The sequence below is a fragment of the Nannospalax galili genome, unplaced genomic scaffold (assembly GCF_000622305.1).
Source record: "Nannospalax galili isolate Female #2095 unplaced genomic scaffold, S.galili_v1.0 scaffold290, whole genome shotgun sequence".
Classification (NCBI taxonomy): domain Eukaryota; kingdom Metazoa; phylum Chordata; class Mammalia; order Rodentia; family Spalacidae; genus Nannospalax; species Nannospalax galili.
This window is the reverse complement of record NW_008331486.1, coordinates 3594147-3621646: the sequence shown is the minus strand read 5'-3', so window position 1 is coordinate 3621646 and position 27500 is coordinate 3594147. Positions and strand designations below refer to the sequence as shown.

Genomic DNA, 27500 nt, shown 5'->3' with positions numbered 1-27500 from the left:
AAGGAAAATACACTCATGCAAGGAGGCCTTCATACCACGTGCACAGCTTGGAGCACCTGCTGAAGCTGTGGAGCTGCAGGCCTTCCCTGGAGACTGCTGCTTTGGATAGTTGGGCTAACTCTGGTTATGAGTTAATCTCTCTGTGAGTATAGCTGGGAAGCCCTAGGACTGGGTGTGCCTGAAGAAGATCTTCACTGTAAGAACAGGGCTCACTGAGCAACCACTCCTATGGGACACAATAAGCGCCTGCAGCTAGACAGAGAATGAACTGATCAGTTCCGGGAAATCACACAGGGCATCTTTTAAACTAACTCATAGGAAATCAAATCAGTGTGTGTGTGTGTGTGTGTGTGTGTGTGTGTGTGTGTGTGTGTGTGCCCTTTGATCTTATCTTGAGGAATAACTTAGAGACATTTGTACAACGATGTCCACCACAGTCCTACTTATAATAGTAAAAGGATAAAATTTATAGCAATCTAAGTGATGGAAAGCAATCATTGATTAAAGATCATGTTGAGAGGAAATACTTATTGACATGAGAACTATTCATAATATACTGCAGAGGGAAAATTAGTTGATTTTTCCTTTCATACAACATGAAAGTTTTCTTTTTTAAAACTATATATCTATATATATCTCTATCTATCTATCTATCTATCTATATATATATATATAGAGAGAGAGAGAGAGAGAGAGAGAGAGAGAGAGAGAGAGACTTAAATACATGCACAGGGAAGAGGTTTTAGCGCCAACTGCCAATCTGTGATTGTTTAGGGTGGTCTGATGTCACATATTGCCTAAGAAAAGGGTTACACACTAGCTGCCTATGCATTCATAGTGTGTAGAATGCTCACACAAGCCAAGACAGCCATGCCACCAGGCATACAACCTTAAAGACACCATCCTATGTGTGATTTACTGTAGACAGCAATGTCATTATGCACTATGTGGCCTGGATTCACTATGGAGACCAGACTGGCCTCGAACTCCCAGAGATCCACCTGCCTCTGCCTCCTGAGTGCTGGGATTAAAGGTGTGCGCCACCACGCCCGGCTAATCTTTATTTTTTATTGAATAAAATTAACTCATGTGCTTTTCTTTTCTTTCTTTCGTTCTTTTTTTTTTTTATGTGTATGTGTATACACATGTTGGGGAGAGGGTATGCCTGCCTACATGTTCAATTGTGAAGGCCAGAAGACCATATCTGGTGTCTTCCTCTACTTCTCACCATCTTATTTTTGAGATAGGGTCCTTCACTAAACCCAGAGCTCACTGATCAGACTAAACAGGCTGGCCAGCAAGCTAGGTACCCTCCTATTGCTGGGGTCACAGATGCACACCTCCATGCCCAGCTTTCTACATGGGTACTGGGGATCTGACCTCAGGTCCTCAAGCTTAAGCAGCAAGCACTTTCCCACAGAGCCATCTTTCTAGCCCCCACCACTGCTTTTCAAAGAAACACCAAGAGCCAAATGTGGAGGCAGATGACTATGGTCTCAGCACTTGGGACACTGAAACAGGACTGTTTGAGCTGAGGGGATTAAACCTGAGCAACATAGTATGTGCCACCCATCACATTAAAAGTAAACATCACTGAAAAGTCATAGAACTTTAAATGTTTTGTGCAGGTTTTATGCTGGACCCCAGAACCACAGGAAGAGCCAACCCTTATTTTTTTAATCTGGAAAAGGTTTCAAGTGGGAGGTCTGAAAATTCTGAAAACAAAATTAAAATCAGATACTTTCTAAATCTCAAGCCTATGCATTCATAGTGTATAGAATACTCACACAAGCCAGATACTAGATACTAGTATCTGGAACATACTCCAGATACTCTAGTATCTGGAACATACTTTTTAAATATATAAGTATTCTAAAATGTCACTAAATTTAAGGTATATTCAAATCTTATACACTAGGAAGGCATTCTACCAAAGATTTCACCAGCATCTTTTTAAAATTTCCCTGCAGCTTTGCACTTAAGAAAAATTCCATTTTCAAAATAAGAAGCTAACCCATCTACAATGTCTTTATAGTCAGTGACAGGGCATTTATCAGCTAGTTTTAATTGTATCTTACATTTCCATTTCTACCACAATTATTTATCATGTTAATAACAACAGTTAAATTAACAGAAAATCATCATTGAAAGACTTAATCTGAAGAAGGCTGGGGTGCTGGCTCATGCTCTGTGTTGCTTCCTCATAAACCGCATCAGGGAGAGAAGCTTCACTTATTTGGAGAGGAGGCGGCTGACATGAAAACATTATCGAAATTAGCAAACTGAAAATTTATGAAGCACAAATCTTGGAAAAATTTGCCACTGTGTCTCCCCATGTTTACCTGTGATGCATGTTTTATGTACTGTGCCTAATTAAACAGATTATAGAATGTTAAAATACAAAGTCATGTAAAATGGAACATGGCAGTGTATCTCCATGTGAACGATCTCACCTCTATCCAACAGTTTCTCCCTAATAATCAATATGTTCTCGTCCCCATTACTAGCTCAGGCGTAAATGAAGGATGGATGCCAGGACTGTTCAGTTTTAAGGTAAATGTGTTGCTAAACTATAAGTCTCACCTCATTCACCCCTCTGCCTCCCGAGGTTCCCGTCCAGTAGCTTCTAAAGGGTAGAAAGACTGGGCAGCCAGGAGGTATGTGTCTCCCAAGGCTCCAGAGGACAGGCAGATGAATGGGCCTGAGAGCTAACCAGAGACACCCCAGCTCCACACGATCCTGCCTGCCTGCCTACCATGGGCCACTCCCGAGACCGAAAGCTCACCTGTTGTGGTCTACAAGAGGGACTGGGACACCCACTTGTGGGGCTGTTGTGAATATTAAACTTTCCAGTGTGAAACTCTTCAGCTCCTTTGTGCTTAAATTATGGGCCAGTCCAAGAATCCAAACATCTTTATTATCATTTTAGAAAATAAACTACATATTTATAAAAAGTGATTAGAAACCTAGCCAGGTGTGGTGGTGCACACCTTTAAACCCAGCACTCAGGAGGCAGAGAGGCAGGTGGATCTCAGTTAGTTTGAGGCGAGCCTGGGTTCCATAGTGAATCCAGGCCAGCTGGGGCGACAGGGAGACCCTGTCTCAAAAAGATCCTCCCCCCAAAAGTGATTAGAAACCAATGTTTGGAACGCAGTCCACTTCTAATGGGAGAATGGAGGAACTTGAAATTCCATTTCCATAGCATCTGAAATAATTTAAAGCAGAGCCACTTGTCAAGTACAGTATTTTTTTTTTTTAATTTGAGGCTGTGAAAAGTTTTATTGCCATACTGTGCTAACATCCTTACAGCTTGGCTTTGCCCTTTCTACTCTATGCATGATAGACTGATAACTACCCATGACATTCACAAAGGGGCTCATCTGGAGAGTATCGAAACTGCCAGCCTTACAGCCACAGTACTGCCCATCTCCCTAAAACACGCTTTAGAGGGCCACTTCTAAATGAGCAGATGCTGTTTCCTTCAAGATTATTTCTCTTTTCCTTCTTTCTCTCCCTCCCCTTCCTTCCCCCCTCCCTCCCTCCTTCCCCCCTCAAAAAAAATATTTCTCCAACTTCTAAAAATAAAAGTAGGCTAGGTAAATAATACCACAGTTTTCCCTCCAAGGCTCTGGGAAAGCCTCTTGCAAACGCAGGTATCCCAGCTCACATCAGTTCCCTGAAAGGTAGAGCCATCACCTGGGTAACACACAGCATCCCAGAATTCAAACTCAAGGGCATTCTAAATAATAACAGGACAGATTTTTACCCTCGAAGTTTCATATAAATCTAATTCCTGTAAATAAAAACATAAAAATTTATTCAGTCCTTTATTAAAATATCCTATAGCCAAAGTTTATTTATTCAACATCACTGCCTACCAAATACATGCCAGTTTCTTTTTCTTTTGAAAAATCTCATTGCCTCTCTCGCTGTCTCTCTCCAGCATGAGAGGTCATTTACTGTTCAGAGCCTGTGCCCCTAGGTTTTGAGGGAGCCCCTTCAATGCTTTCTCTTCCCACCCCCACCATGGACCCCTCAAGTAGCAGGTGGCAGCTGTTGCTGGAGGGAGCACATCTTTAAGTGTGACCAGTCCACAGTGACCACCTTCTCCCCTCCCCCGATGCCCTCTGCCTTCATCCTTACTCCAGCTTCATTTTGTCTGTCAGCAGTAGGCACTGGGTCTGCATGGCCCAAGCACTTTCCTTCTCTTGATCATCTCTTCTAATACTGGAGGCCACCGAGGGCTTGCCACATGCTCTGAGCCCCTAGCTCCTCACTCGTTTTGTTTATTCTCCGAAAGGATTCTACCTCTGAAAAGACATCTCACCAAAAATACTTCACATGCATCTGGAGAGTAAAGAATACAATGAAGATCAAGCATCAGAGTCTAAGAATAGCTCCTCCCCTTTCCTGGCTCTCTCCTTTTTGAAGTTTGTGAGGGCTGGGTGTTTGGGGCTACATACAGGTGTGCATACAGGTGAGAACCTCTAGCTCCTTCCACCCTCTTTCTGGAACCTTTATAAAGTTCTGAAAGGCCAGCTCCCCGCAACCCCAGCCCCCACCTCCACTGATCAGTCACTCTGATCAGTGACACTGATCAGACACTCGTTCCACACTGCTCTATGCTAAGTGTTCTAAACTGGTGATACCAACAGCCTAAATCTTCTAAGGAAAGAGTAGTGTTCTCATCTAAACCACTTGCTCCAAGTCATGTCACTACTTCTACCTGGGGTGGGGTTGTGGAGCCCACTGATGTCCTCCCCACTTTCCTATACTGAGTATACTTATATCTGGAGTTGAAGCTCCAATTTCTCAAGGTACGTGATACTCCTTTCGTATCAGACATCACCACTGCCTGCCATGCATGGGCTGCCAAGTACTCAGATGAGCTTTAGTAAGGAACCTGGTGAACCCGCAGGGCAATGGTTTAACAAGTCTAATAAGAGACGAGAGAAAAGGAAAACATATCACCCCAGAATTGCTCTGCTTTGGCCTTCTACTGTCACCTGGCACGGTCCCAGTTAGGAAAATCCATCAGTCTTTTAGCTTTCTTCCATCCCTGGGCTCTGAGAGCTGCCTGTGCAATTCATAAGTCCAGCTCACTAACATTTTGCCAATGATTCTACCACGTGGCGCATCTCTGGCCAGACCATCCCACACATTTAACAAGCTTGGAAGGCACTGGGCTCCCCAAAGCAGCCCCTCTTTTCAGTAGCTTCCACTCTTGCATCCAATCTTAGCCCCACCCTCACTCTGTAGCTCACCAAATCTTCTTGTAATAATTATAAACACTTATAAAGGGTTCCCCAGTGCCGAGCTCTATCCTAAGCACCCTATACATGGCTTCTCAAACAATCAAATGAAATGGGTATCATTTTCCAAATTTTATAGGTGAGAACACTGAGGCATAAGGAATTCAAATAACCTTTCCAGACATGCAGCTAGTAAGTGGTGAGCAAACACTTGGATCGAGGTGGTGTGATTCTAGAGCACAGGCTCCTCTACTCCTCTTCTCCTTTGGGCTTCCCCATTCCCATTTAGAAACATGTCTACTTTATAACATTCCTAAGAATTCAAACTACAAATACATGGGACCCACAATATAAGGACAATGTTTTCTGCTGTATTCTTTTGTGTATATGAGTCTATTGTCTGCATGCATGTAAGTACACCACCTGTGTGCAATGCCTGCAGAGGTCAGAAGAGGGTATTGGAGTCCCTGGAACTGGAGTTACAGATGGTTGTTAGCTGCCATGTGGGTGCTAGGTACCAAACCCAGGTACCTACAAGAACAGCCAGTGAGTCATCTTAACTGCTGAGTCATCTCTCCAGCCCCTTACTGTATTCTTTATCATAGCAGAAGACAGAACACCCAAGTGTCTAGCAGTTTGAAAGCCTGGTTATTCAATGATGACATCTCCATATAATGGAATGCTGCATAGCTACTACTAAGAACAAAATGGAATCATGAATTTTCCAAGGAATACTGTTCAGTTAAAAAGAATTAAAGAGTGCTTCATGTAGTGTAGGTATTGCTGAGTATAAACATCTGAACAGAACAAGCATAAGAAATGTTTTAGCGTGTCTTTAATCCCAGCACTTGGGAGGAGGCAGAAGCAGGTGGATCTCAATGAGATCCAAGCCAGCCTGGTCTACATAGTGAGTTCCAGGTCAGCTGGTCAGCTGGGGCTTCAGGGAGACCCTGTCTCAAAAAGACCAAAAAAGAAAAAAAGTTTTAGAAAGACTGCATCAAACGTTGCTTGAGAATGGGGCTGAGATCCCAAGACAGAAGGCAAACTGGGCCAGCTCTTGGCTTTGCTGAGCTCTGGTATCTCTTTCTTCAATTCTGGCCATCTCTGCAGTTGTTTTTGCTAGGCCCTTTGGAACCTAATCACTGGTCTCCAGCTTTCTCTGTGTATACACACAGACACACACAGATACACACACAAACATACATACATACATACACATAATATATGACATATATATAAAATATAGATGTGCATTTTCAATATCATTCAGTTAAAATATTTTCTCATTTCATTGTAGTTTCTTTATTAATCCAGGGTTTATTAAATATATTGGCTAAATTCCAGACACATGAAACTTTTTACTTATCTTTTAGTTATTGGTTTCTACTTTAATTCCACTGTAGGTAGAAAGCATATCTTATGTTTTAAGTTAAAATTTATTAAGAAGCCAGGCATAGTAGAACTTGCCTATAATTCCAGCATTCAGGAGGTGAAGGCAGGAGGAGATAGAAAGTTCAAGGCCAGCCTGGGCTACATGAGGCCCTATATTCCTGCTCCAAACCAAAATAAGGAAGTAAAATTTATCTGATTGTGCTTAATTATCTAAGAATATATGTTTTACAAATATGAATACACAGCTGTTGGAGGTAGTATTATGTATGTCTACTAGGACAACTTTGCCAACTGCAAACTTGTGTTCAGATCTATATCTGTGCTACTTAAAATATAGTTTCAGAACCATAAGCACCAATGTTAATCTAGAAACTACAAAAGGTCAGACCCACCACAGATCCTTTGATTCAGAACTTCTAGGAATAGGGTCCTGGAATGAACGATCTGATAGGACTCTGGATCATTCTCTGGCATGCTAAAGCCCAAGAAGCAGTGTTCTATTAATAGGTTAGGTGAGTAATAGAAAGGTGTAAGACTCTTCTATTGTGATTTCTGAATTTGCTTTATGATTTTGAGTATATGTTATTAGGTGCCCGCAAATGTAGAATTGCATCACATCACTATTTTGTATCCCTCTTCATCTTTAGTAAAACTTTCTGTGTTGAAATATATTTTTAAAATCTGGTATACTTTCTTTTTGTTATTGCTTGTCTGCTTTTTTTTTAACATTACTATTATTTTTCCTGTGTCCTTTTATTTTCAGTATGTCTATTAGAGAATACATAATTAAATTAAAATTTTATCTTATTTGAATATGTTTTTGATTACTTAGACTATCCAATACACCACTGTGACCAGTGACATGCTTAGGAAACCTGTCATCTTACTGAGTACTTCTAATTTGTTCCACTTACTCTGTACTGTACCCCCGCTTTTCTTACCTTTTTAAAATTTATTATTTAAAAAATTATTCCATGTCTCCATTGCTATTTGAAAGATATTTTTTAATTTATATGTGTATAAGTGTATTGCTTGCATGTGTGATAGTGCACCCATGTTGTGTAATGCCCAAGGAGGTCAGAAGAAGGTATCAGATTCCCCTGAAACTGGAGTTACAGATAGTTGTTAGCTGCTATGTAGGTGCTGGAAACCAAATCCGGGTTCTCTGCAAGAGCAGTCAGTACTCTTTACCACTGAGCCATCTCTCCAGTCCCTATATGAAAGTTATACAGTCTTTTAGCACTATTTAAGTGGCTAAAAATTTTACTTTTTTTAATGACTAAAGTTTAACATTGATTGGCACTTTTCTAGTAGTTGGTATTTTCCCAGAAAATGCAAGACCCTTAATATATGCCCTTTCTTCACTTACAGGTCATTATCATTGTGCATTTTACTTCTATACACAACATAAATAGGACCTTAGTAGTATTTTAACACAGTACATTTTTACTTAAGACCCTACTCCTGAAGACAGAACATACTTCAGACACAGGACTTGGAACAATGGAGCTGGAACTGACCTGGAAGCCACCTCCTCTAAAGGCTAGCTCTCATAGCTTTGGAGAGCACTAGGCATCCTGCTAACAGAGAAAATCAATTGATGGTCCAACCCCACCTTCAAGGCCTAAAAACCACATCAATGACTGACATAGCAAATGACATTGGTGCAGTAGTGGCACTTTTATCTTGGGGATAATCAACAGCTTCTAAATAGACTTAAAGCCCACTGAATTGGAGGAAACTGATGTGTACTACTGTAAACCTAACCAAATTACATAGCTGGAGAGGTCATAGATCTTAGAGAAACCCAAGACTGTCACATCCCTAAACAAATGTAATTTCTTACTATGTACAAAATATGGATCCTTAAATTTGCAGACAAGTATCCCAGTTACCACCCATCGAAAGAAGCTTCTTTTTCAACAGAGATTATCTATGAATTGCCCAAGCCTAAGTGGCACATCTAGGATGCAACCTCTATACCTAAGGCTCAGGGAACATAGAACAAGGGATGAAGAGAACACTAATGCACCTCTCAATTCTCATCAATGAAGCTCCCTCATGCAACAGAGGGCCAGGAAAGCAAAAAGGTCACAAATGGCCAAATGTAGAGAATAAAGAGTCTACAGAGTATGGGTCCTTGGACAGGGCTCCTGTATTAAAATCTACCCACCAAAGGCTCAGGTACCATTGCAGAAGAGGGGTTGGAAAGATTGTAAGAGCCAGGGAGGAACTGCATGACCATATGGAAATAGAGTCCTACAGGCTCCTGGGACCCTTCTCATACGAACCTACAGCAATAGTGTCATCATGCACAAGACCTATGCAAATTCAAGCAGACAAAAACCCAGTGTAGAACTGTGGAAATGGATAACAGGCCCCAATCTTAGTCAAAGAATTATTGGCAGCTGATTACTGCTGGGTGAGGAAGAGCTGATCTTCTTAAAGGGAAGGGACTCTAGACAGACTGACTAGATCCCAGTGGATGAACTTGCACTGAGGGACATCTGAGGACACTAACTTGACATGATAGCCTTTAACACAAATGAAAGAATGTATGAACTCCAGTGGGGGGGGTTATGGGCAGGGACCAATAGGAAAGGGGGTATAAAGATGATTAAGACGCTCTGTATGAAATACACAACAATTCAATAAAAAAATTTAAATAATTAAAATGGTGAGAACTGTGAAGGAAAAGATGCTATGAGAGTATCAAGTGGAGGATATGAACTGGGTATCCAGTTTTCTCTCAAGAGCTAACACCTGAAATAATGTTGGACAGAGAAGAAATCCGAGAAATGCTTTTCTCTGGTGAGAGGTGGAGAATTTCGGACGAGAAGCACCACACTCATTTACTCACTCTTATTGACCCTGACAGGCATCTCGAGGTAATTTTCATATATTTTCTCATTGGAATACCCTCATTTTAAGAAGTGCATGCTATTTTGATCCCAGCCATGCATAAGAAAAAAAGCACAGGGACTGAGGTAAGAGACTCACTAGAGAGCACGTGGTCTGAGACTTGAGTCTGCAGCTTGATTCCTAGACCACACCCCACATGACAAAACTGGCTCTAGCTGCCTCACAGATGCTGATGTAGTTTGCTTTCTTCTCAGTTCCTGGCAAAGTCTTATTCACCCTTCTGGTCTACACATCATCTTTCTAGAGGGGTTTCCTGAGGCTGTTAGCAGGAAGTAAGCCTCTCCTCACACTTATGTAGCACTCACTTGCACCTGTGAACTCTGAGGCACTTCTGTCTTCCGTCAGTGGTGCCTCTCAAGAACACTGTCTTACTCCTCTTTCCTTACCACAAAGCTAGGCAGTGCCTAGTACAGAGCAGGCACTTAGCACCTGCTGATGGGCTAGGAAAACAGCTCAGAATCCTGATAAGCACTTTTGACAGATCAAATGAACTTACTATTCTGTTTGTAGTTTCTGCTATCAAAACCCATATTCATTTTATGAAAGTAATGTGCTCCCCACATAGCTGACAGAAGAGTTGGACAGAAAAGAAGCCAATAGAAAAGGAAAGGAAGGCCAAGGCACCTCTGGAGAAGGTTCCAGGGTGGCAACATCACAGACTCTGAAGCAGTGGGAAGCCAGGAGGCTCCAGCATACAGCCTGTTCCCATCTGGAGTCTTTGCCCTTGGCTACACTGTCTGTCTCCAGATCACTGACTCCTCTCTGCTCTCCATCCTGCTGTGGGCCCTGGGGCTGCCCTCTGCCTCAGGCTTGCCTATTGCTGCAGGCTGGGAGGAGAAGAGAGAAAGGGAGGAAAGGAAGGCCACAGCATTGGCTCCCCTGGTGCCCGACTGTGATGCTGCCTCTTCTCAGGGCTCCTCTTGGCTTCTCTGTGCACTGACCTTCTTAGAGCTGGCAATCCTTCCCGCTTCTCTTGGGGCTGAAGGGTAGTAACAGAACCTACTGCCAATATCATCCATTGTTGTCTCCCTATGCTATGCCCACAGTTTTATAAATAGTCACTTTATTAAAATCTTCTCAAACTATTCTATTTTGAGCATGCCATCTGTTTTCTGCTGGGACCCTGACTTACAGAGTAGCCTCCTGGCTTGACAAGCCTCACAGAAGTGAGGCACTGGAAAGGTGAGACACAGTGATGAGAGACAGGATGCAGAGGGGCTGAGGGGAATGCATACTTACACACAAGAAGAGAAGGCCTGCGCAAGATGATGGGCAAGAGGCAAAACCTACAGGACCCATGTGCAGAGAGACTTTTAGGATAGGAAAACTCCAAACCAGAAAAATCTAACATGGGACTAGAAGAGTCCCTCTGGTCTTAGATCTAGAAATCACAACAGGTGAGTATTAAAGATTCCCTTAGGGAAGTCCATTCAGAAATAAATAATGCCTGCATTCCTGGAGCAAGCTCTAAAGAGCAGGCTAATCACTGTCCCAAGATGGTGGAAGCATGCAATCTGCACTAGGTGTTACAGCCCACATAGGGTGCTCATCTTTACACCAGCGCCTTCATTCGTCACATGTTTAATGGCATGTGAGCTTTTAGAAAACAGCTTAAAATAGGAGCTTTTAGAACAGAGGGTCTGTGGTCTTTTAAGACGGTGTAAAAGACTCTCCTTAACACAACCGCCATTTTCCTTTGAGCAGTTAGTTCACTGACGGCACACTTGCTGTAGAAATAAATCCATTTCTGCCGCTGTCTGCTGCCAAAGTATCTGCAAAGGCCCTTCGTGGACAGCTGAAATCGATATGGTAATTTGATAGTCATCTTTGTTTATTTCCTGCTCTAATTATTATTTTAACGGGCTTCTTATTTTAATAGATTTTTTTAATAAGGAAATCTTACTTACAAATTTTAATTAGCTTACTGAATATTCACTGCTTTGGAATAAGTAGTTTAATGAGTAAGGAGACCTCAGACTACTAACTAGCCTAGCGTCTCAACAGCAGCTCAGGGAAAGAAGACAGCCCTAGCAATACAGCCCAGGCTGTGCCATACAAGCCAGGCAAGCCTGGGCTCCAGGGAAGCATGAACTACACTGCCTCTTACAGGAAAAAAGCAAAAATTCACACTCCTTTTATCAAGCATCTCTACCCCAGTTCTACCACTCACACAGGCCTGAAATAGTCCCTGCCAAAGCATTCCCTGAGTCCCAGGTTCCTCATCTATAAGGGATTGATCATGTTTTTCACACTGGACTGTTATACAAACAGGTCCTGTGCACCAGTTTCAAGTCTTTGGAGTATGTTAACTGCATGAATGAAGAAATGTATCTTAATGTCTCATTTCAGGTTCCCCTCTGTTTAAAAAAAAAAAAATCAATCCTTTCTTTACAGTACTTTTCAATACAGTAGCAATAAAGAATAAGCTAACATTTTTCATTCTAAAATCACCTAACAGAGAAGGTAAGGCAAGAGTCATTCAAATTCAAAATTGGAATCAGGAGAACAATGGAGTTTTATGGCTTATTAACTTGAATAATCAATGCAAGTAGCTCTACTTCAAAAGTAAGAGCATATTAATATCTGCTCCATTAATTAAGACTATGTGAAGATTTAAGTATGATTGTCAGTGCATATGAAGTCTGAAATCAATGCTTTTGTGAATGCTCAGGTTGCTGTGTAAGAGGGGAACTCCAGTGTCGCAGGCATACTGAGTCTTAAGACATGAGACTTCAGATTCTGGTCCAGCTGTAATTCTATACTAAGCGACTTGTATCTATAGCATGTTCTCACAAATTAATGTAAGACTAATATAAACTATTAAGTTTTCACTTACCTATTTATATATACTGTGAGCTTCAAGAACTATAGTATAGATGAACTAAGAATGTTCAAGATGAAATTCTTGGTCTTTTCCCAAAAACCTATTCCTCCTCCATCTTTCCCTATTGCTCTTAATTACAACTCCATCCTCCCAGTGTTCAGGACAAAACTGTCAGTCACCCCTGGCTCCCTCATCTCTTAGTGTCACTACACTCTTTCAGCTATGCTCTCCCAAAACATCCAGAACCCAATCCCAGCTCCTCACCTCCACCACAGACACTCTAGTCCAAGCCACTATCATCCTCTGCCTGGATGTCTGCTTCCCCTTTCCTCCCATGGTCTACTGTCAATATACCTGCTGTATAGATCCTATTATAACTCAGGAGCACAATATCATCCCATGGCCCAGAAGGCCCAGGCACCATCAGACACCATAGCCTCTTGAGTACCTGCTCCCACTTGGCCCTGGTTCAAGCTACTTGCACCTCAGTGTTTCTGTGCATGTTGTTCCCTCTGCCTGACATGTCCCTCATCAACTGGGTACAGCTTGTTTATCCATCTCTTCCCACCTTTACAGAGACTTGCTCAGAAGGTAGCTTCCTTCACCCCTACCAAGCATTTCACCTCCTAATCCTGTGGTCTCTTTCTCTATCATTTTCCAACTCTATCTCCTTTATTTTACCTATCTATACCTTCCCACAGAAGCCTATGTAACCTCGAGGGCAGGCTTTTATCATTGTGATATAAAGAATATACAGACAAAACAAGGCACAAATTATAAGGCTAGAGCTCAATGGACATTCAAAACGTGAAACACCCATGAAGCCAAGACTTGGCTCAAGAAACATCCTTCCCCAAACACTCTCTGCCCCCAAAGGTGACCCTGACTTCCAAGCCCTATGGGTAACTTTACCAATTTCTGAACCTACCACAAATGGAACCATGATTTTTTTTTAGCATTGTGCAGACACACAGAGCTGTAGTTCATTCTCACTGATGAATAATATTCCAAATATACATAATAAACCACACTGATTTACCTGTCTCTGGTCTTGGTTATCAGAAATACTACTACTGTCATGGATATTCCAATGCATTTCCTCTGGCAAATGCACTGCACATTTTTATTAGGTAGGACAAGAACTCCGCCTGTTAAACTCACTGATGTGCCGTCTATCTCCAGCACAGTGGCTACATGTTGCAGGGATCACGGTGGGTATTTGTTAAAACACAAAAACCAAGTGCTTGCTGAACAAGCAAATGGAATAATCTTTTAAAAACAATTCTGCTACTGAGAGTTAGTAACTGACATTGGACTTTCTTGACTTATATATGCGTATTTATAATGCATAATTAAACCAATCAATGTAAACTCACCATTCAGATTGAGAAATACATTATTAAAACTGAACTTCTTTGAATATTCCTTCCTAATCCCATCCTGCTGCATTCTTTTCCATTATTCTTTTCTTTTTGTAATATTTAACCATATGTGTCTCCAACTATCACTTTGTAGAAGACTGAAAAACACTACAGACATTCTGTAATTGGTATTTCACTTGACATTATCTTTCTGGAGTCACTAGAATTGATGCGTGTGGCTGGAGGTCATTCTTCTTTCACTGCTGTATAGTGCTCCATTGTGGGATTCCACAATGTTATTTATCCCTTTTTCTAGTCAGATTAATGACTGCTTGTTTCAAGTTTTTGGCCATTTCAAGCAGTGTTACTAAGAATGCTATCCCAATGCCTTAACACATCTTTTTAGAGAAGAGGTTTTCTGGAGCAGTTTCACCTAGATACAAAACTGTGGGTTGACTGGTAGGGGCATATAAGACAGTATCAAAATGTTCTAAAATGGGTATAATAATCTGTCTTCCAACCAGAACCATCCCATGGCGGGGGTCCCAGGCTGAATGAAAAGGAGAAAGGATTGGGATCAACGTTTATTTCTCTCTGCTCTCTGACTGTGAGCACAACACTGCCAGCTGCCTTGTATTCACGCCATGGTGCCTTCCCTGCTGTGAAGAACTGTATGCTCAAACTGTGACCCACACAAGCTGTTCCCCCCCCTAAGATGTTTCTTGCCAGGTATTTGGTCACAGCAATAAGAAAAGGAACTCATTCGTGCATGCTCTGAAAACTCAACTGAAATTAGCATTCTGGATCCCTATTCCTGTGTCGCAGCATTAAACTCAGTGCTCTGAGTGCAGTTAGTACTACACAACAAGAGAGCAACATTTTCTAAAATATATTATCTTCTTTTTTAGTATTTTCTTTATTATTTTAATTTTATGTGTATGAGTGTATTGCCTGCATGTGTGTGAGTGCACCCACGTCATGCAATGGCGCGGAGGTCAGAAGAGGGCTTCGGATTCCCCTGGAACTGGAGTTAAGGACTGTTTGTAGCTGCCACATGGGTGCTAGGAATCTACCAGGTCCTCTGCAAGAGCAGTCAGTGCTCTTAACCACTGAGCCATCTCTCTAGCCCCCTAAAATATATTATCCTTGTAACCTAGTCATCTAAATCAATTGCATCCCATCTGAAACTTGGCAAAATCCATGGTGAAAGGAGAGAAGGAGCTCTGAAACTGTCCTCTGACCTCCGCATGGGCATATGCAAATCATTTCTGTTACTTATAATATTTAATAAGAAGCAAATGTTAGTAAATATCTAATATGTAATACTTACCAAATAATAATAAGAAAAAAAGTCTAGGCATGTTGAAACAGATGCAATTTTTTCAGTGGATATAGGGCTTATTATATATTTTTTAAAAGTGCAGTTATTTGTATATTTATTGAAGTATCTCTAATCCTTAATAAAGAACCCAGTCTATTTAACGAAAACTGAATGTGGAAAGATGTCAGCAGACCTCAGAGCTACAAACAATTACAAATGGACATTAAAAGAATAAACAACTCTGAGTAACAAGGAAGGAAGGAAGGAAAGAAATCCACAGATTCAAGCATTATAATATGGCTACCTACATGTGGCTCTGTGATTAACTTCCTCAAAGCTTTCACCAAAAAGTTTATTAAAGTTCCTTTCAGCAACAAGTAAACTGGCTTCTCACTGAAGCAGCTCAGGTCAGTCATCTAAGTCAGCAAAAACAAGCCCATATGCCATGTACTAGAAGGTTATTTCCATGTCAACTGTGTCTCCCCACAGCATGCTTACCTGTCTATAGAAGAGTTACTCTGGGGGCTGGGAGGTGGACAGAATCCCAACACCCTACCAGTTAGGGTTTTGTTTTGTCTTATTTTGTTTTTAAAGCTTCCTAAGCTTTAAACTCTTGCGTTCTTTAATGACTCCCTGCAGAGGCAGAGGTGCTCACCTGTGACACAGTGATGCTGCACTTCTTGGCCAGCTCCTCTTTGGCTTCTTCACTGGGGTAGGGGTTGCTGAGGTGTGAGTAAAAGTATTCATTCAAGATTTCTGTGGCCTGTTTACTGAAGTTACGCCTTTTCCGTCTATGACAAAAGCAGGGGAGAAAGGGGAAGAGGAGAAGGAAGGGGTAGAGGGGGAGCAGAAGGGGAAGAGGATGGTGAGGAAGAGAAGGAGAGGGAGGAAGAGGAGAAAAAAAGAATCACAATTACAATAAGGATTAACCAAAGAGATAATTAGGACCCCAAAAAATAGACTTCTAATTTGAATAGACTTCTATTTGAATAGAATAATAGACTTCTAAAGAATCCCAGCGGCTAATTTATCACCTTGATGGCACATCTTATCCTCTAGGCAGCCTCTGACAGTGTCCAGCCCATGTTTAGATTCAGCATCACTAAGAAAAATACTAGAACGAGAAACAGTGGATTTCTCTCTTTATTCAACAAAAGTTTACTGAAGACTTAATATGTTCTAGGCATTAAATGATGAGACACAGGGACCGAAACAGACAAGTTCTAGAACTTACTGGAGGGCTAGGGGAGGAGAGCAGACAAAGCATTAGACAAGAACCACAGAAATAAGTAGTGACATATCATAACGACCACAGAGTATCATGGAGGAAAAGTGTGATGCACAATGACAGAGTGTAAAGGGAACAACATGGGACAGGCTATAGACCCAGAACGGCATTCACTGAGGAGCAACATTTGATCTGAGACCTGAAACCTGGAAAGGAATTGGAGCAGAGGAAAGCAGGACTGGGCAGAGGAAATGGCATTCAGACACAAAAGAACTTGGCATGTCTAAAGGCCTAGGAGACTGGAGCTCCACAAAAGGCCAGGAATGTTGGAAATGGGTCTGGAAAGCTGGGAAGGGCCAGAGGCTTGGTAGACCTCATAAGCCTTTTCAGATTTTAGTCCCAAGTGCAACAGGAAGCTATGAAGTTTCCATATTAATTTTTTTACATTTTTAAATTTAGCATGGGGGGTGCATATGTCATAGTGCACACACGGAGGTCAGAGGACAACTTGTGGGAGTCAGCTTTCTCTTTTCACCATGTGGGTTCCAGGGACTGAACTAAGGTTGTTGGGCTTGGTGGCAAGAGCCATGATCTGCTGAGCAGTGGAAGGAGGGCACAAAGGAGAGACACAGCTGCAGTGGTCTAACTGAAGGTAACAGTAAGCTAGCACAGGCTGAGCCCCCGAAATAAGATTCAAGGCCAATGTGGACAGCAGATGCAGCAGATGCTGATGATGCAGGCAGAGGGTCAGGAGAGGGAGCGGGAAGGGAAGGGAAGCATATATGCCCACAAGGAGTTATGAGTTTTTCTGCTTAAACAGCTACCTGAACTTGGGTATAATTTCCTCACAAGAGAAAAAGCAGGAGGAAAATATGTTGTTGCAGGAAATGGGGTGGCAAAAATCAGAAGATCAAATATTTATTAACAACATATTTCAAGTAGCAAAAATATTAGTTCTATTTTGTGGTTATGATTTCTGTTTTGAAGAATTCCTTCTGGAATATCAGCATCTGTCAAATTTCACTTTAGATTAGATGCGCTGTGACTAGAAAACACCTTCCCTGGAGAATTCTCTCACATCACTTTCTTCCAAACATTTCTAATGACTTTGTCAGTTGTGACATCCTACACTCAGAAAAGGTGGTTGTGAAGGTGTCTGAATCTTCTAGTTACCATGATGTCACTAACAAAGCGGGTCAAATATGTAAACCCCATTTCAACATTCAGAGAGTCAAGGGAGCACCCACAAACTTTAAGTTTGGTCAAAACATCTCAGGTTTCAGTCCAGAAGTTTCTTAAATTTAATAACATTAGTCAGGCATGGTGGCGCACGCCTTTAATAGCAGCATTCAGGAGGCAGAGGCAGGCAGATCTCTGAGTTCAAGGCCAGCCTGGTCTACACAGTGAGTTCCAGGACAGCTGGAGCTACAAGGAGACCCTGTATCAAAAAAAAAAAAAAAATTAATAACATTTTGGAAAGTTCAACTATGTGTGCTAGGGGATGAAGAGGAGATTTGAGAAGTGTATGGGGGATTAAAATCAAGAAGATTTGATGATGAAATGGGCAGAGGAGGTGAAGAAGGAAGACAAGGAAGGAAGGGAAGAAAAACCCACTGAGAAGAGCAATTTATATTCTGCAAGAATGGTGTGTGGCTTGAAAAGAAAGGCACTGAGGTGGGGCATGCTGCAGAGCACACCCTGCTGAGCAGGTGGCGGGGTAGATAAGGTGGGAAAGGTCTAGAATTGATACTCCAGTGTGTCAAACCTGAAGACATTCCCTGTTGAGATTACACAGTAATGACTTGACACAAAAACCTAGCTTTGTAGCTGCATAGGAACACTGGAAGGCCAGCCATGCCAGGCCCCACTGTCAGAAGGTAGTGCTGAGCTACTCTGACCCACCCCATACTTGAATCAGAGCCTTTCACTCAATTCCACTTTATGGAAGTGTGTGAGCTTGTGACTCCCAAGCTATAATACGGAACCTAGACAAAGGCCAGGGTAGATAGGAGTAAATGGCAGATGGGCATTTGTTTGGGGACATGTAAGAGGAAAATGATAAGAAAACAATCTAGGGAAGAAAGAACTTTGATTCACATAGATTTTGCCCAGAGGAAATTTTGGCAAACATCAAAAAATCCTCAGAGAACATTGTCCACGTGGCTCTGAGTTAGGGCACCTCTACCAGAACAGTAGAATAGCAGCTCTACTCAAGTTTATTATCAAGTGTGTTGCACTTCTGCATGCTTCAGGCTTGTCCAGTTATCAAGAAAATATGATCATGGCCTTCCAGAGAGGCAGACTAAGCAAGGGGATCACCTGGATCAGCATGTTGGCCTGGAGCACATCAAGCTCGCCTTCTCAGTATGGAGGTCTCACTCAGAGGCACAAGAAGGGATGGACTGAAGTTCAGAACCTGCAATCACTTGAAGGTATAGCAGAGTATGGTCTTATACTTTATTCTTTAGAAAAACATCCTGTAGGAAATGCCCATTAAGCACGTTCCCTCAGTTTCTCTCCCTCAGAGGTGCCAGACTCTAAATGTCTATGCCTCAAGCCAGTGTGCAGGGCTGCATGTGTCCCATCAGCATCACTGTGTGTGCGTGCGTGCGTGCGTGCGTGTGTGTGTGTGTGTGTGTGTGTGTGTGTGTGTGTGTGTGTGTGTTGATAGGGATGAGCCTCTACTCCCAGTTCTGCACACTTTCATCTTGGCTCTGCTCACTTTAGGCTGTAACATACTCTCTCTTCATGGAAGAAAAAGAAATTTATATGAGTACATTATGTGAATGCAGTTATGAAGAAATTAAACCTGCATGCTGACAAGAGGAGGAGGAAGAACAAAGTGTTGGGGTAGGATCCTCTCAGATGTGCTTTTTACTAAATGTTCAAACATTTAGTAAATAGCACCTTCCCAACTCTGATTTCAGCAGTTAGCAGTATTGATGAAAGTGGGATTCACTTGGCCCATCAATCAATCAGTTTTTGTAACTGATGACGTGTGAGGAGCTTGCTGTCATCACTGGGGATGGATGTTGTGAATCTTGGCTTTCTGTAACTCTGTGGCTTACCAAAAGGGAGGGTTCATGAAAGACTGTTAAGAAATGGGAGTCTGAAACATTCCAATTCTGATGCAACAATTCCATTTCTGAGAATTAACCCAGAGGAAATATTTCAAAGGCCAAACAAACCAATGTATAAGCTAGGCCTAGTAGCACATGCCTTTAGCCTCAGCACTCTAGAGGCAGAGACAGGCAGATCTCTGTGAGATAGAAGACAGCCTGGTTTACATGGTGAGTTCCAGGCTAGCCAGGGCTACACAGTGAGATTCTGTCTCAAAAAGGAAAATCGGGGCTGGAGAGATGGCTCAGCGGTTAAGAACACTGGCTGCTCTTGCAGAGGACCTGGGTTCAGTCCCAGCACCCACATGGCAGCTAAAAACTGTCTATAACTCCAGTTCCAGGGGATCCAACACCTTCTGACCACCTCAGGCATTGCACAACACAGGTGCACTTACTTAAATACAGGCAATACATTCATACACATAAAATAAAAATAATTTTTTTAAAAAAGGAAAATCAATGCTTAAGGAGTTTCAGCACTTTCAACAAAAACAGGTATTTATTTATCTAAAAATAGTGCCTCTCTTTACCATCACCCTGTTTTCTTTACAGCACTTATCACCCTATTACATTCATCACCTTAGCAAACAGAATACTATTTAATAGATACCTGTTGACTACCTTATCATCTTTCTTCAAGTAGAATGCAAACTCAACTAGGGTAAGCCCATTAACCTGCCTTGTTTACCATTATGTCCCTCAGCACAAGTAAGTAATTGAAGAAGGAAGAAAGGAAGGGAGGGAAGGAAAAAGGGGAAAGAGGAAGGGAGGGAGGATAAGCTACAATGCAAAAAAGAAAAGAAAAGAAAAGAATTTAAATGCTAAAAAATAAGCTAATGCTAGTAAATTATTATAGATCCATTTTTGGAGGTTTCAATTATTAAAGTGTTATTTAAAATTAGAGCTTATGGGGCTGGAGAGATGACTCAGCAGTTAAGAGCACTGGCTGTTCTTAAGAAGGCCCATCTGTAATTCCAATTCCAGGGGATCCAACACCCTCTTCTGTCTTCCGTGGGCACTGGGCAACACGGGTGCACTTACACACATGCAGGCATAACATTCATACACATAAAATAAGAATAAATATAGCAGATCTCTGTGAGTTCCAGGCCAGCCTGGTCTACATAGTGAGTTCCAGGCCAGCTGGGGCTACAGGGAGACCCTGTCTCAAAAAGACCAAAATAAATAAATAAAACTTTTTATGCCAGACATAGTGGTGCACACCTTTAATCTCTGCACTGGGTGGGCAGATCTCTGTGAGTCTGAGGCCAGCCTGTCTACACAGTGAGTTCTGGGCCAGTTAGGACTATACAGTGAGACTCTATCTCCAAAAACAGAAAAAAAGGAAAAGAAGCCTATGCAAATGAAAAGACGTTGTTTATTTATTCACAATAAATTTTTACGAATCATACTGAACCATCACAAAAGCAGTTTCTTAAAAACTTCCAAACAAATAGGAAAACAGAAGGAAATACTTTAAAACATTTAAAGTTATCTTTGGGGGGGTGCAAAAAAATGATTGCATTTTATCCCCCTCTCTTCCAATCTACGCATTTTATACAATGATCTTGGTACTTTAAAGCTGGAAATAATAACGAAAGTTAAAATAGCTAAGTGTCATGACTGATGCCTGCAACCCCAGCTACTGTGTGGCAGGATGGTCACAAGTTTGAGACAACCTAAGCAACTGAGACTATCTCAAAATAAAAGCTTTTAAAAGGGATTGTGACATAGCTCATGGCAGACAGCTTGCCCATTGTGTGCAAGGTCCCATGTTCAGACCTCAGCACAAAAACAAACAAGCCCTAAAACATCTTTACAAGAATAAGAACAAAAGAAATGACTCAAATAAGGACAGGTCAAAGAGCTTCAGACACCAGGCTGAGGAGTGCTGATGTAAGTCATCTAGTTGTGACAAACCAGCCTTGTCTTATCTGATTTGCTGTTTGCACCTAGAATGAATCCAGGGCCTCACACATGCTAAGCACATGCCCTACAACTGACTGACACCCCCAACCAAGCAGGCATCCAAGGTTTTATGGAAAGCACCAGGGTATAACAGTGGCTTTGCAGGCAAGGGATGTAGAGAACTCGCTGTGAGGAGTGAGCTGGGGTGAGGGCGACTGGGGAGAGTTGAGATACAAAAGGATGAACAGGAAGTACAGACAAGGAAAGAGGAAGGCAAAGTATGAGAAGCATGAGCACAATATGAGAAAGGCTGAAAGACCAGAGTCCTAGAGACCAATTTAGTGGGGCCCCGGATGCAGAGCCTTGCTTAACTAGGAACATGGTCTATAATTATATGATTAGGTAGACAATGTCTCCTACTTGGATCTAAAGAAGTCTGGCATACAGTCATCCACACTCTGTTTTCTATTTGAAACACTGTCTTACTTATTTTCTTTAATATTGTAGAATTTGGAGGAAAATGACGATTTCTGGCAGATTCTGGGAGGAGGGGTAGTAACTTCTTTCCAAACCTGGAGACTGACCACTGGCTTTAGCAATGCCCTAGGGGCATCCTCACAGAGTTAGTCTGTGCTAGTACTTGACAGTTCTGTGTGACAATTCTGTGTCACCACAGAGGATTACCTACCACGCTAACTCCTCACAGAGGAACTAACAGGTTTTTTTACTTGACTAAAAGGGTTCTTTCCGAGAAAGATAAGCATCTCCAAGTATTTTCAGAAAATATACACGAGGCAAAGCAAATGTTAAGAAATTCTTAGAAAACAAACCTTTATTGAAATAGAGTTTCATGTAGAAAATTACCCTTAGAAATTCTTCTGGCATCAGAATGGAAAGGGGAGGGGAACAGGAAGCCCTTACTGGCAGCACTAATCCTATCCATTTCCAGAGTCACTAACTTGGCAGCTACCTGCATTACTACTTCCTGAACAAGAAAAAGCTATCTGACAGCATAGTGCCATGAGGTGGTCACCTGTCTGTTCACAGGTGCCACAGAGCCAAATCAAAGAAGAATCTAAGGCCAACCAGCCAGGCTCACTGAACATAACATACAAGGCAAAGGGAGAAGCAGTGCAATAGGTCTATGGCCTCACATACCTGGCATCAAGGAACCTTGATCTTAAAATCATAACTGCTTCACAAGTGCTTTGTTTGAGTTGCATCTGGATGGAACTAAATTTTCGATGAATGATGCCCACCATTCTTTCAATCTCTTTTGGGGAAATGGGACGTGTTCTACTCTGCTCTCGGAGAAGGTTCATCACATGTGTAGTGAATTCATTACAGGCCTGTAACGGAAAAAAGAATAAATCACTCCTTAGGAAACTGATATACCTTATATTGTCACACCCAGACATTAACCCACATGAATTTCCACCTCATTAACAACTGCCAGCAGCATGCAGTGGGTAGGGTGAAATGAAAACCAAGATACTGTGAAGTGGCAGCGGTGCCATCAGGATGAAAGACTTCTGAACTATGAATGGTCAGACATGCACAGAAAGAACATCAGCTTCCCTTCCCACCCCACCTTGCTCCAGTTCCAAAATTATGTTTCCCACTGGGATGCACTAACTGCTATCTCCCATCAGGTGTATGTTAATTATTAATACTAAATACTCTCTATTTTCTCTAGGGTTTTGTGTTTACTCAGCAAATGTTCATTGCAGGATTATGAAGTTCAAACCCTGCTAAGAACTTGTCAGGGACACAGAAATGAGCAAGAAGCAGACCTGGCCTTCAGTGAAAACACACAGAATATTAATTCTCATACAAAGCAACTGATGCAAAGGCTAACAGGAAGATGCTAGTAAGACTTTGCTGCTTCCAAAGGGGGAGTAGTGTCATCCAGAAGCTTCATGGAAGGGATATTTGGGCTTTAAAGAATGAGTAGGACTTAAGAAAAAGCAGATAAATACAGGCCAGATGAAAGCACAGGCATAACACCCTAGTAGTAACAGTATGTGACAAGTTCAGATAAGGGGTAACAGGAAGAGAGAGAACAAACAGGGAAGAGCAGGTTCTGGATTGGGTTGGTTTGGTGCTGGCAATGGACCCAGGGCCTCATGTGTGCTAAACTTGCAGTCTACTACTGAGTTACACCTCCTGCCCAGGGATTCAGGTCTGGGTAAGCACAGAAGCCTGTACTTCAAGCATTCTACTAACCTCAGATTAGTTATCCACAGCAAATGCCTCAGTGAACAAAAGCCACCCCTGTAAAGCATCTCAGCTCCTCAGGGAGAGGCAGCAGGAAAATAAGAATGAGAATTGGGACTGAAACATTTTACCCAGCAATCCTGAGACACTGTCTCTTTCAGCTCACCTACGTTGTTGTTGATCTATAAAACCACATAACTGGATCTACACTGCAATTCAGTGAGTCCTTGGTCAATAAATATCAGTCTATACTCCTGAATAAAGACAGCATCTGGCATTTTAAGACAGGAGACTCCATGTCTGGTTTCTCAGACCTCCTGGCAGGAAAGACAAATTTTGAAGTTGTGATGGTGTGCACTTTCCTCTACATGGCTCTCATAGAGCAGCAGTTTTCCTTAACTGTTCACTGAAGAGCTAGCCTTTCAAATCTGCTGGGCGTTACACTTACTTTAAGCTTTTACAGAGCTTTTCCTTAAATATTTCCAAGGTGAGGTAAAAGTAAGTCTTGCTCACCATTTGAAGTATTTTTTTAATGTTTTAAATTATAAGAAATTTTAAATTTTTTTGTGAGCAGTAACCCACATTATACTCAGCAGATTCCTCAGAGTAAAGAACTCTGCAAGATACACAGTAGTTTGGTAAGCTTTTGTGCTACAACTCAAGAGTGAGAGTAAAGTTGGTCAATATCCATAAGTTCATTACCCCTGCACCAGAAGCAAAGGTTTCTAAGTGTGTAGTCCTTGGATAGGGTTAGCGAGGATGTTTAATGGTCTGTAACCCCTGAAATCTTATGTAGGTTTTGTGTACTTATGTATCTATCTCTGGAGGAAGACTCTGCAGTATTTTATTTCTTTTCAGATTCAAAGATACTCTCTAAGTTTAAAAAGACCCATAATTACCTATAATTATGTAGGATACGATACAGCAAAATATTAAGGAATTCTGCATATTAAAAATGGTACTTCTATCTTTAAGGAAATTAAACTTTTGGAAAGTAAATTTAAGACTTTTCCCTACTATATTATCAAGTTGGATTTATGCCAAACTGAAAACAAGTGGCCATGTGACCAAGAAACACATGTATTTTCTCTGGTACTTTCTCTAAGGCAATGTTTATAAAATTTTCAAATTGTATAATCTCAGCCTCTAGTTCTCTCATAAGTAAAATGAAAAGATTGAACTACTTCTCCAAACTGGGATTAGCAAATTCTAAACTTCCATAAAATGCAAACAGATGGTCCAAAGACACAATATGCTTGGAAACTGATGAGTTAACTGAAACTGTAAAATACATTTTTACAGGACTCCTCAGTATTTCAATGCTAGCATATGTGCATCCTAAAAAGCTCTCTCCAAGGAGAGCTTTTCTAACTTTACTCAAAATTGGCCACAAAACCTCTCCAGAGTAATGCTGCCTAATAAAAATACACAGAAAGCCACATGGGAAGTTTTTAAATCTCTATGAGCCAGCATTTAAAAAAAAAAAAAAAGAATTAGGTGAAATTAATTTTAATGATATACTTTATTTAACCCAATTTATGAATAACATTTCAACACATAATCAATGCTTTGAAATTGTTATTGAAGTATTGCATATCCTTTTCTCGGTGCTTTAAATCCAGTGTGTATTTTACATTTATAGCACATCTCAATTCAGACTAGGTTAACTTGGCATACTTTACTAGGTACTGTGGCTAGTGGCTCCTGCATGGGACAGCATCGCTCTGAAGCACCCTGTGAACCAATGGGCTTTGGTAATCCTTGAGTTAAACAGATAGATGAATATCGAGGTAGGTAAATACACAGATAGATAGATTTAGACAGACAGATAGGAAACATTACCACCACACAGTCACATAAACACACAGTCTCAGGAATGTTCTTGGTGAACATTACAGATTATTTATCCTATTATACTGCAGCCCTTGAGTTATGTCTGTAATATTCTGCGTGACAAAATGGGAAGCACACAGAAAGCACTTGCATATCAAAGGTGGCTGCCTTGAGAAAACACATCTGTGTGATTAAATTCTGAGCTTGGTCACTTTTCTCCAGAATACTATTTCTACATAGAAAGAAAACTGATAAATTAGGGTTATTTGGAGTTGGGAATTTGGCAAATGTTTTCTCAGAACTGAAACAAGTGAGTCCATTATGTAGAAGAAAAAAGCTACCAGAAATTGTGCCAATGGCAAAATTTTAGTTTTCAAATAGAAATCACAATTTCTGAAAACTTGCATCATACTGTGAGCTTGATAGTTTCCCTGGAGACTTCCTAATTAGCTCAGTGTTGATATTAATAAGTATATTTTCATACTGTATAAATGAAATGCATTAACATGTACATGAAATTCCTAATCCTGTGAACAATACTTCTGCACTGATGAGTGTGTCATCACTAAAGCAGGCACAGGTAGGAGAGATATTCAAAGTGCAAACTAGACTAATGGTCTAAAAGAACAGAGTACACATTCATTAATTATCAGATTATCACCTGGCAACTAACCACTATAACTTGCCAAGTTTGGGTATATTAAAAAAAATCCACAATTATCTGAAAAAAAAAAAAACATCTATCTACTTTTCTAATGACATTCTGTATGAGGCCAGATGTTCCTCACAAACTTCAACTACATGAAAACAGACTGCTTATGAAATGGACCTAAGAATAAAATTGGCTTCTATCACACCCAGGACTAGTGGCAGCAAGAAGGCGAAAGCAATAACATTCTTTTCACTGACTTTTGAAGGCTTTTTGAAATCAAGTTTTTAAAAACTAGGTTAACATGTAATAGCTTAGTATTATTTCTAAATTACCTTTGAGGTTTTTCTACCTTTAATTTCTATTATGATAAATATTTGTCAATATAATCTATCAAGCAAAAGCTTCCAAGGCAAGTGAGGCTGGGGTAGGGGGGCTCCAATAATTTTTTAGAGTCTAGGTTCTACAAATGAAAACTACAGGAATTATTTCACTTAAGTGTGAAAGCACTTCGAGTTTGCACACCTGACTATGCTAATTCCTATTATGGTAACATTTACCTGTAGCAAGACATACATCACTGTAAATAATTCAAGACTATGTGACTGATTCCTGAGATTTAGCTCTCTTAGTTTTTGTCTGGCTGAATTTTATCCTCTTCAGAATGGATGTTTGTCTGTGGTTTCTAAGAAACATCCAAAGGCTCATAAGAGAAAAATGGGTTAAAAGCAAAAAAAAGTTTCTGCATCTAAAAACTCATAATTTCCTAAAACATTTGCTGAATGTCTCACAACTTATTAAGTGAAGCCATCTATGAATGCAAATGCTGATTAGCAATTTGGCAATAGCCCAACATTCACAGAATTCACATAGCTTTTCTTTAAACCAGTAGTTCATACATGATTAATTAGAACATCTCATTTATGTAGTGTGCACTTTAGCTCATTACTCTAAGTAAAATTCGTTAAGTATTTACATTTAGATAATTAAAATCTGGGTACACCCTTAAGAAAGATGCATACACTTTAGGCAAAGTGATTTTTTTTACTTTATACCACTGAAAGTAAATTACAGCCTCATTTACAGCATCATCTGTACCAGTCTCAGAGTACAGCACAGCAGTGCCTCATCTTCTACTCTTTAAAAGAGGTGTATTTCCATAGAAAACATAAAACAGAGTAAGAATGCTCAAATGCCTGCAGAGCTGTTTGAAAGGGCCACCGGAACAGATGCTAGCAACTAATGCCATTCATAATGCAGGATACTGATGTCAAACATCTACATCCTACACTGTACCTAAATGCTCCATCATTAATATAGACATTTAGAGACATTTTTCATTATCTTATTGTTTTTCTGAGCAGAAATGTCAGTTTAAAATGTTCTAGTAAATGCTCATAATATAAATGCAGATTTACCTTGGTTAATTGGAATATTTAGGAAAGGGGGTTTTGATTTCTTGAATTTGAATTTT

General features: G+C 40.9%; 1 protein-coding gene across 2 annotated transcripts in view; it reads right to left on the bottom strand.

The window, feature by feature from the left end:
* The window catches only part of Pbx3 (PBX homeobox 3), a 205501-nt gene that overhangs the window by 14067 nt on the left and 163934 nt on the right, over window positions 1-27500 (bottom strand). For both annotated transcript variants that reach the window (XM_008824867.2, XM_008824878.2), the window contains exons 4-5: window positions 22486-22676; window positions 15728-15863 (exon numbers count right to left, since the gene is read on the bottom strand). In XM_008824867.2, the coding sequence (XP_008823089.1) occupies window positions 15728-15863; window positions 22486-22676 (327 nt within the window). The remainder of the gene's footprint in view (window positions 1-15727; window positions 15864-22485; window positions 22677-27500) is intronic.